The sequence below is a fragment of the Lycium barbarum genome, chromosome 5 (genome assembly GCF_019175385.1).
Source record: "Lycium barbarum isolate Lr01 chromosome 5, ASM1917538v2, whole genome shotgun sequence".
NCBI classification, from domain to species: domain Eukaryota; kingdom Viridiplantae; phylum Streptophyta; class Magnoliopsida; order Solanales; family Solanaceae; genus Lycium; species Lycium barbarum.
Genome location: NC_083341.1, coordinates 11,309,553 through 11,321,039, shown reverse-complemented (window position 1 = coordinate 11,321,039; position 11,487 = coordinate 11,309,553). Strand labels below are relative to the sequence as shown.

Sequence of the window (11,487 nt, the reverse complement as noted above, 5' to 3'; positions counted from 1 at the left end):
TTAAAATTAGGGATACAAATTTTTTCCCTTTATTTTGTTACGTGATATCCCTAAAATTAGCGATCCAGGAACCCAACAAATAGAAAATTCCAGTAGAGAAATCTCTTCAATGTTTCTCTCTCTTATTTCTTCCATCTCTCCATTACTGCGTATATCTCATTCATTTTTTTCACTCTCTTTTCTTTCATCTTCTTAAATTTCTCCGATCAAAATCGAAAATCTATCATAATATATTATGAAGTACCATGTATACATTCTGAGAATTCATGTGTACATTCTGATATGTATATTGTGAAGTACCATGTATAGATATTGATGTATACTATGAAGTATCATGTATACATTCTGACATACATTGTGAAGTAACATGTATTTGATTACGGAGAATGGTTTATGTATACATTGATGTATAAAATAAAAAATAAGTTTTTTTTTCCTTTTTCAAGAATAGTTTATGTATACATGTAGTCGTAGGAAGAAAATACTTGATGTATACATTTAATTGATGTATTCTTTTATAATTTCGAAAAACGAGTTCAATTTGTTTTGTGTACAACCATATGTATCCAAATCAGAAGGTGTATACAATATGTCTATGCAAACCCAACTAAAATCAAACAATAAACCAACTGTATTCAACAAACAAGCACGTGTATACAATAGATGTATACAAAGCCGATGCAATAAAACCCAGCATGTGTATACATGTCGTTTATATAACCAAAAGGTGTATACAATATATGTTTTGTACAGATTCAATAAAAAACAATAACCAAACACATGTATACATTAGGTGACTATAACAACCTGGTAAAAAACCCAGAAGGTGTATACAATATATTTATACAAAATACAGCATCGATAAAAAAACAAGAACCCAAACATATGTATACATTAGGTGTATAAAACTCAAAACTGCATTCATCATCCAATGCACGAATTCGATCAAACAGATTCAGAATCAGAATTATCCATATCAGAATCTTCGAAATCAGAATTATCCATATCAGAATTTTTGAAATTGGAATGTTCAAAATCAGAAACAGAAGCCCGATTCTTGCTAAAGTTCTTTGAAAAACTTTTCTTCCCCATGTATTTGTAGTATAAATCAACAAAAGGCTCCAAAATTGATCCGAAGGTGTATCCCTATTTTGAACTCTACTAAACCCAATAAATTTTTTGAAAATTTACGGCTGTTATGAGAGTTTATTGTGAGAGATTCTTGTAGTGGGAGTTTTAATTGATCGATTTTAGGTGAATAAAGTGGTGAGAGTTGAAATGGAGAGAGAATGAGAAACTGGAAAGAAGAAATGACAGAAACTATCGTATAAAGAAAACAAATGTGGAGAGAGAATGAGACGGTGGGAGCTATTTTTTCTCAAAAAATTATGGGTCAGTGTGTGCTAAACTATTTGACCCAAAACATGTATATTGACTATTTTGTGCCAACTTATTAAAAATTGGCTAATATATGCCAATTAAGTCTAACACTTAGCACACTGTGCCAAATCCCCTAATTTATTTGGGAGTACCATCAATAGAACCAAACATGCTCAATTTTCGTAAATTTAGAAAATCATCTGTGCTTAATGTAATACAATGGAGGCGAAAATATACTAACCCAAACTTAGGTAATCATTTAAGTAAAATTTATAACTCCCCAAATTGAAATGTACATACACCAGCGAAGTTATACTAAATGACAAATACTCTTTTATCCTTACACATAAATTTGAAATCCTAGTCTTGGTGGATATAAAGTTAATTTTGAAGTGGAACCTTTTTTTCAGATACAAATTTGGATTAATGCGAGTATGTAAGATAAAAGAAAAGAATAAAATACGGGTCATTAGCACAAATGCCTTATTTGGGGGTGGTCTTTAATTCTTGCCCTTCGGGACTTTAAGTGACCAAAAATACCCCTAAGATTCTGAGTTCGAATCCAAGCACAGTATACAAAAAAAAAAAAATCGCAAGATATAATTTCGTTATAAATTAGGTCTATTCGGGCAGAAGTTAAGGGCTAACTTCTGTAGAATCCCTGCAGAGTAAAAAAAAAATGCCTTGTGAAATTACGCAAGGCAAAAGCATAACTAAATTCTGCTTTATAAGGTAGAATTTTCGCGAAGCATTGCCTTGCGAAATTGTTCAATTTTAGTCTCTGTGTTATAATTATATTCCAGTTTTGATCCTTGTGTAATTTGACTAAGCATATTTAACTTTCAATTAAGATAAACGTGCAATTTTAGTCCCTCAAACTAACGAAAGTTCAAAACTTCACAAAATTAATATTTAAAAATAAATAAAAAAGAGAAAAATAAAATGAGTTTTGGAGATACGATTCAATGGTAAATGCTCAAAGGATTACTTGGCCCTATCTTCTTCTTCCTCTTCTTTGGAATTTCAAGGTAAAAATGAGAGAGTCCTTGGTAACTTCCATCAGCATCGTCTTGTTGGTGAAGTCTTAGGTTAAATTTTAAAACCTGTTATAGTCGTTGTATTTTAAAAAAAAAATTAGTTAATTATATCCTCTTGAGAGTCATGATTTGGCCACACAAATATACTCATTCCTCCTTAAATGATAAAGCTAAAATCAAATTTATTAAAAAATATATTTGTCAAAATACAGAATTATACAAAGATAAGAAAAGAAGAAAATTCAGTAATGTTCTTCAGAATTGGACAAGAAAAAGGCGGATCCAATTTGATAGATCAAGAACACCACAAGTCTAAAGATTAGAGATGAAAAGGGATGAGTAGGCGATGGAAAACCTCTACATAGATGCTTGACAATGGCGGCCAGACTTTCATAACATATTTACCTTTATTTTCTTTAATTCTCAAAATTTGATAATAAATAATAGAACAGCTACAAGGTGCATGGGACAGACCATGGTGGATGCCAACTAGTACAGGAAAATTTACAGTAAACAATGCTTGGGACATGATGAGGCATAGAGGGGAAGAACATGAAGAATATAAGTATCTGTGGAGTAAAGGAGTTCCTTTTAAGATATCATTTTTTATATGGAGGTTGTGGAAGCACATAATTCCTACTGATGATAACCTAAGAAGGACAAGGATCCCTATTGTCTCTAGATGTTATTGTTGCGAAACATCTCATTTAGAAACAATGCAACATCTTTTCCTGAGTAGCAATTTTGCAGAATGAGTATGGAATGTTTTGATGCATGCAACAGGCATTCAGAAGAATATGATTCACATTCACCAAGTATTCAGATACTGGTGGAAGGCAGATTGTGGGGAAAAATTAAAGTCTATTTTACAAGCAGTGCCTGCTATGATTACATGGGAACTATGGAAGAGGAGAAATATCATTAAGCATGGAGGTAGGGTCAGCTTTAGAAAGGTGGTGCATGAAGTGAATATACATTTATTTTATCTTACGAAGATGAGATATCCATGGTTAAGAAATGTTCCTTTTTTATGGCCAGAGCTAGTAGCAACTTTAGAAAACTATCATCCTAGGATTATAACCAAGGTGGTGTATTGGAAGTTACCTCTTAATAGATGGTTTAAGTGTAACACTGATGGAGCATCAAGAGATAACCCTGGTGCTAGCTCCTATGGATTTTGTGTTAGAAACTGGCAAGGGGATCTTATTTATGCTCAAAGTGGGGAAATTGGAGAGACCACAAATGTTGTAGCTGAAGCAAGAGCAATGTTGGAGGGGATGAAGTACTGCATTGATAAGAATTTACATCCGTTAATTCTGGAGACTGATTCTTTATTGCTTAAAAATGTTGTGGAAGGGGTGTGGGTGGCACCTTGGTGTATTGTACCACATGTTGAAAGAATAACAAGAATGAAGGAGCACTGGAATGTGGAGATTCAACATGTGTACAGGGAAGGCAACACCCTTGCAGATTTTTTAACTAACATTATTTTTGATTTTGCAGGTACCTTAAAGTTCTATTCTTTTTCTGAATTGCCTAGTGCAGGGAGGAAAATTCTCAACTTGGATAAACAACAAATTCCTAACTTAAGGATAAGGAATGCAAGGACTTGAGGCATCCAAGGAGTGCAAGACTAATATTGTAACTCAGGTATTGACATCTCGGCAATGTGTGGTATTAGCTTGGCTCATTCTATTGAAGAGATATCAATACCAGAGAAACATTTAGAATTGCACATCCATAATGAGGGATTGATAAGTTGGCTATCTATGTACTCATCATTCTAAAGAGTCTATACAACTTCGAAAAGTGAGTTTTGTGATATTTAGTTCATTTTGAATTTGGAGGCATACTCCTGATGGTTCGTTAGCCAAGTCTCTGGTGAGAGCTTCGAGGGACATATAATTGGCGTCAATTAAAGATTCAAATGCTACTTACACAAAACATACAAGACCTAGCTATATAGAGGATTTCGAAGCCTGATTAATCAGTTATTTTAGTTGGTGAACTCAGATCGATTATAGGTAAAGCCATTTACAATAAATACTGATAATGAGATTGAGGCTTGAAACTGAAAGTCATGGTAAAGCGATTCAAGAGTCACATACAAAGATTACAATTTTGTGGAAAGCAACGGAGGAAGAAAGATCTATGGAACAAAGAGCAGCAAGGGAGATACCTGGGCTAAGAAGCACTTGAGCTGATATCTGCTGCCTGGAGCTACGAAACCGGCGTGGATTGGAGTTCTTGGTCTGAGCTAACATAGAAGCGCATTTTTTGGGGGTGTTGCTTTTTCTTGGGCTTTCTAGATCTGTCCGTCCAGTTCCTTTATTGTTTGCTTTTGTTATGGATATTTGGCTATTATTAATAAAATATATCCACCCATGTGGTGGTAGCTTATATAAAAAAAAAAAAAAAATCCTTTTTGCTTTCTGAAAAAAAAAAAAAAAACTTCCGTTAGTTTGAGGGCACGTCTATGTTAATTGAAGATTAAATATGTTTAGTTGAATTATACAAAGATCAAAACTGAAATAAAGATATAAGATAAGGATTAAAATTGCCATCTTCCGTTTTTTTTTTTTTTTTTTAACTGTGCATTAATCCGAATTCAGAACTTCCAGATATTTTCGATCATTTTTTTAAACAAAAAATAAAAAGCCAGCAATTTGAGGGACAAAAACATTTGAAGACAAAATACGCAGTGCATATTTTCTTCAACCCCACTATCCACTCCATAGTCGAAAGTGGACAAATGATTCCTTCTTGTCACAAACTTTGTTCAACCCTCTTACGATCTTTTAAAAGACCTGGAAACTTCCAAACCTCACGTCTTCAGTCTTCCAGAAACTTCCACACACTCAACCCTACTACTCTCATCAGGCCCATTTCAGTTACTCTTCAGTCTATCGCCGTTACACGATCGAGTATCGCCTGCCTTTCAACCATGGCTAGCGCCGGAGAAAACGGAGTTACCTTTCAGTTGACTCCGTCGAATTTGTTGAAGATTCAGAAAGGTGATATTACTCAGTGGTCCGTTGACGGATCATCTGATGCTATTGTAAGTATCACTATCTCTACCTTTATATATGTTTTTAACTGAATCATTTCTAATTTTAAACAGATAACGGTCAAAAACAGACCTGAATTATCACTTTTTGTGAGTTTCATACCTGAACTATTAGATGCTTGCGTTTTTCGTTTTCTGCCTGAACTATCACCAGCTATTTATCAAAACACATCTTAAAATTAATAAGTCAGCTGCCATGTGGATAAAACTCGCAAAAAATGATACTTGAGGCTTGTTTTTGACCATTATCTTAATCTTAAAATGTTCGAACTAAAAAGTTTTGTTAAAGGATATTATGAAACCTTGTGTACATTCTGATTGATAACTAGAAGTGTATCTTATTGATATTCAATCAAAGTGCAAACTCAGGTGGCTTTTGTTTGAACAACGGGTAGATTTATTTTTTCAGTTTTCCAAATTTTGTTTGTTAGTAGAGTTCTTTTTTTTAAAAAGGAACTTCCTTGGTTTCAATTTATGTGAACCTATTTGAGAAATGACACTTAGTTTAAGAAAAAAGACAAATTTTGAAACTTGTGCTCTAAATATGATATAACATTTAGTGGGTATATACTTTTGAATCTCGTCGTCTTAATCATATCATAACAAAAGGCGGAGCCAGGTTCTAGTTTATGGGTTCTGGAATACAATTCTTTTTGCTTACAGTGTTTGAATCTAAGCTACTGGGTTCTGCCGAGCCCGTAGCCACAATGCTGGCTCTGCCCATGTTCATAACATTTTTGTAATTATAAAATAATGTCTTGGAAATTTTTGAGATATTTGTATTTTCAGAACATGACATAGTAGTATTACTGCATCAACAATTGTCTGATACTAGGTTGGATCTGAGAGTTCCCATCTGCAATTTCTTTTACTGATTTTAGGTCCAACACTAAGTGCAACAAAGTACTTCTATTTTAACCAGTTTCATTGGCTCTTGATCGAAACAAGGATATGAGAATGTCTTTCAAAGGCGAGACCACTTACAGGGAACAAATCCTACATTTTACCTATAACTACCTCATTAATTCTAATCATACTCGGCTTGACTTCGGATTTACTCGTCTGTAAATATCGGAAGTACTTTGGATTCATTTGTGAACTATAAACAATTCCAAGCACAATGAAAGAGGAACGTAGTACCCGTGTGTATTTTCAAGAAATAAAATATCCAATAGACCTTCTCTTTTAAGGAAGATGTCATTTTTCAGTGCTTCCTGTGACCTGTCTTGGGGGCTTATGATATATTTGATTCTGTCTATCTTTCATGATATTGTGTTGATTGTGGCCTTTATCTTTGCACCATTTTTATACAGGTCAATCCTGCTAATGAGCAAATGCTGGGTGGTGGTGGTGCTGATGGAGGTAATTCTCTAATCTACTGCTGATTATCTTCTATGATCTATGTGGTCTAATTTCATTTTTCTTTCCATTTCTAGCCATTCATCGAGCAGCTGGTCCAGAATTACGAGCTGCATGCTATAAAGCACCAGAGGTGCGTCCTGGAGTTCGGTGCCCAACAGGAGAAGCAAGGATTACCCCGTATGTGCTCAGTCTTTGGCTTCAATAATGCATTAGAACCATCAGTTTTTTAGTATGTTGTCAGTGAACTTACATTATGGTGGGAAAATATTGCAGAGGTTTCCAATTGCCAGCTTCTCATGTAATCCACACTGTTGGACCAATTTATGATGCTGTCCCAAATCCTAAAGCCTTTTTGACCAATTCATATAGGTTTGTGAATGATTGTTTAATATTCCTCGTAAATTGATTTAATTGTCATACCTTATTTGATTCTCTTTTCTCTTAACTATACTGCAGAAATAGCCTGCGCGTGGCAAAAGAGAACAACATTCAGTATATTGCTTTTCCTGCCATATCATGTGGGGTTTTCGGGTGAGTTCCCATGGATTAACCATGCATTTCAAGTTTATAGGAACTTTGAGCTGATTTAGCTATGCTTGTGATGAGTTCCTTTTCAAAGCTAAATTATCCACCAGCTATTGAGGATGAAGGAAGAATATGTTGGAGTACTACAGAATAAGTTTGCTGCGTTATCTGACTTTTCATTACCTGGATAGTGGTTGTCTATTTTTCCTTTTATGTTCTGTAGGGGGCTGACTAAAATGAAAATTGTTGCTCTAGCGAACTTACATCAAGAAATGAATCCAATTGTTATGTTATTATCATAGCTTACTAATTCTGTGTTCTGAATCTTTACTTACATCAAGAAATGAATCCAATTGTTATGTTATTATCACAGCTTACTAATTCTGTGTTCTGAATCTTTCTTTCTTCATTTCGCCACTTAAAATTAGCTAACCCTTATTTTTGTTGGCACAAATTGTCACATAAAATATGCAGTCAGTTCCTATTTCTGTTTGTTTCATTGTGTGTCATGCAATAAATTCTGCACAAATAAGTTTCTATATCCTCGTGATTTATGTTGATTGTTGAATGAGAAAATTCGTTTAATAGTTCTTAGTCTGAGCATATCATAGAACAAACCGTTTAAATATAACTATGTTTACATTCTTTTTTAGGCGACCAACTTTAACTATTTCCACATGGTGCATATGATTTGGAACTTCCATTTTATGAGTAGTACTATCTGTGCTAACTTGTTTGCATGTTGATGAGCTAGGAGAAATAATTTTGCAGTATGATCTCCTTTTAGGAATAATATAGAACCTTTGCTGCTATGGACGGTTTCTTCTGCTAAATCTTCATTTTATTTTTTTGGTACTTAACAGATATCCTTACGATGAAGCTGCCACTGTCGCTATATCTACTGTCAAAGAATTTGGCAGTGACCTCAAAGAGGTATTGTCTGCTTATGGATTTTGGTTTGCTTAGAACTTGATTAGCAATATGGTCACATATTTGTTGAGACTAGAAAATACTTGTTCTTATCTTATGTTGGTGAAATTGTTCACCAGAGGCAGAAATATTGATAGTACCCAAAAAAGTGGTTGTATATAATGAATTGTAAAGGCTCAAGACCACCATGGAACAGCCTGAGCCTCTTCACTGCCGTACAGTATTATTACAGAAAAATATAAAGAAGTCTGAGAAAACACTCCTAATTAGTTGGAGTTAATTTTTCCATGATTCAACGCTCTGAATCTCTTTCTTTTCTAGTGAAGTCACAAAAGGCGCATGGGGACAACATTCTCGATTAGTCCATACCTGAAAAACTTTCTTGTTCTGGAATGAAGATACATATTTTTTCCCAATCGATTTTGTATCTAAACAATGAGAACAGAAAGTCCAACAGTAAGCCACTACCTGGAAATGCTGCCTGAGATTCCCCCGTGGTTTTTGCCCCAAAAAAATTGGCTAGTGAAAAGCTTGGCATGTTCCTCTTCCTCTGGAGGAGTGAACTTTTTGAAATTCATGGAATCCTATGCTGTCTGTCCTTTATTGCACACTGTTCTGATTGAAGTGAACGATTTAATAACTAATTGAAGCATAATGCTCATAACATTGCCATTTAAATGTCATGTGGCAGTGGTATGTGTTGTATCGTGCAACTTCAACGCTTTTATTTCCCCTGTACTGGACAACTTTCTTGTATGCTTTTTTATGATTGCACATCTGGAAATTGGAAATTATTTCAATTTTAGCTATGACCTTAGATGGAAGTTCTGGAATAGCTTGTGTGCTCTTATTTCAACTTTTAATCCCTTAGAACTAGAAGCAGCAGAATCTGCCGGATGCTTAGCTGTTAAAGTTCTTCTTTGGGAACCACTTGGAGTGAGAAGGGAGAAAAAGCTTTCTGTGGCTTCAGAAGAGATTCCACCCCCCTCCACCCGCGGGATGTGGAATTGAATTACCAATAAGCTATAAAAGAGCCATATCTAATTGTTGAAACACTGCAATTGCTTGAAATAACCATTCTAGTTGTTCTTGCTTAGTTCTATTACTTTGATCATGAATGTCTGAAATCGCCTAATATCATTTTTAGATGGCATTGGCTGAGGGACTTTTTGAATTCCACTGGTAGGTGAGAGGAATTCTTGGTTGGTTGGATGTTAAGACTGCCTCACAGATTGCAGTCAAGATGTTTTCATTAGAAGATGTCCTTTAATACTTTTTCTTCTTCTTTTCCTTTCTGGCACACCTTTTCTTTTTTGAGAAAGGTAACAATATCATATGTCATCATCACAAAGGTTGTGCATAAACCATAGTATTACCTTTCAAAAGAAACAAAATAATCTCCTTGCTCTTATTACAAGGATTCTCTGATATTTATGAGAGATTCAGCATCATCTAGGAGATGATCTTTGCACCAAAAATAAAATAAAGACAGGCAGTTCATCTTGACTTTCTCGACAGAGTTGCGGGTTTCTTCAAAGCATCTTGTGTTGTTTCTCTCCTTCCACACAATCCACCGTACTCAAGCAGGTATTATTAGGCACAGCCCACCTGATTCCTTTAATGTTGAGAAAAAGTTGCCAAATCTGGCCAGTAACTTTTTATTTATGGCCGAGAAACCCGTCTGGAGCCATCCCTTTGGGCTAACCGCAGGCTGCGAAACTTGGGAATGGGCCCGCCTCTCTATCCTTCTCCTCCTAAATATCATAATTAGTTCGCTTGCCGTAGGGCTCAAACCATGAGCTTAGACATAAATTTCTCAACCATTTCCAATTGAGCTAATTTCTCAACCATTTCCAATTGAGCAACTCCTAGGGGCCAAATCTGGTCTGTAACTTCAGCGTTGGAAGAGATGATTTATGCTCTCAGAATCTTTCCACACGAGAAACATTTAGAACACAGCTTCGACCCTATTCCTCAATAAATTTTCACTTTCCATATTTCCTTCCAAGGCCATTTGAATCCCTGTTGCCGACTGTGATATTGAGTGTTGTATATGCTGATTTACAGGGTACACACCTTTACATTCTAATCTGAAACTTTAAATTACTTGTCAAGATGTGGAAAAGAGCAGGTCAAAATGCCTATTCCACCCACAAATAATTTTTAATGTTATTCAAATTAAAAGTGGTATGCCCCTTTTATAGTTCGCTTCAAATGCTGCAGTGCTACCAAAACCGTATTTTGTTCTGAAAAAATAGAATGTATTTGGCATAGTTTTCTTAAATAACTTTTTTGAGCTTAGGATCATATTTGGACAGTTTGAGCTCAGTGGTGACTACAGTTGTGTCCTCTTGCATCTGTCATAATTGCAGGTACACTTTGTGCTGTTTTCAGATGAAATTTATGATGCATGGGTGAAGGCAGCGAATGAACAGTTGCAGAACTGATCAGATGTTTCTCGAGTCTTTGGAAAATGAAGTTTGTGGTGATGGATATTGGTGAATCATATGACATGATTAGATATTTAAATGTCAAGAAGAGGAGTCTGCTGAATATGAATTATGTAGTTTGTACTTTACTACTTATCCTTGTGTAGCAGAATAACGCCATCATATGGTTTATGCTCTTAGCTGAAGCTAATATTAGCTAGCAAGCGTTGTATGAAACTGTTTGCTAGACTTGTACGGAGAGGGACAAAACGTGAAGTATTGTCAATTTGATGATTGTGAACATACCTTTTCTCTGTGATGTTGTCAATAAATACACCTCACCGAGTCAAAGTTAGAAGTCTACAGACGTTGTGTGTGCTGCAATGAAAATTACCAGTTAAGTTCACCACATATAGCTGATTTTTCGTCATAGTAATGCTGGTTAGTCAGGTCTGTTTGAGAATTTTGTTGATGGTTTGAAGCAATTCATCTCAACATAAAGTTCTGCATAAATAATACGGTATTTGGTTGTCCAATTAGTGCTTGGTTGGCAGTATTAAATAACACTTGCATTAAGTTATTTGAGAATTTATGTATATTTTATACAGGATAAAATAAAGAATAAGGCTACCTGTATTGAATGTATGTGGATTAAACTATTTAAAAACAAATATTGCCCTTTAAAGTAGTTCACGTATAAAAATCTCTAAGCATTATAACAGCTCTACATTATAATTTTTGTATAAAAGGTTTCTTT

General features: G+C 34.9%; 1 protein-coding gene across 1 annotated transcript; it reads left to right on the top strand.

Annotated features, from left to right (window-relative positions):
* Positions 1-5,105: 5,105 nt before the first annotated feature.
* Positions 5,106-11,093, top strand: LOC132640442 (uncharacterized). The gene is made up of 7 exons (XM_060357029.1): positions 5,106-5,475; positions 6,798-6,846; positions 6,921-7,023; positions 7,120-7,215; positions 7,303-7,377; positions 8,235-8,304; positions 10,674-11,093. Exons 1-7 carry the CDS (start codon positions 5,170-5,172, stop codon positions 10,746-10,748), a joined length of 774 nt encoding a protein of 257 aa, XP_060213012.1. The 5' UTR covers positions 5,106-5,169; the 3' UTR covers positions 10,749-11,093.
* Positions 11,094-11,487: the final 394 nt, after the last annotated feature.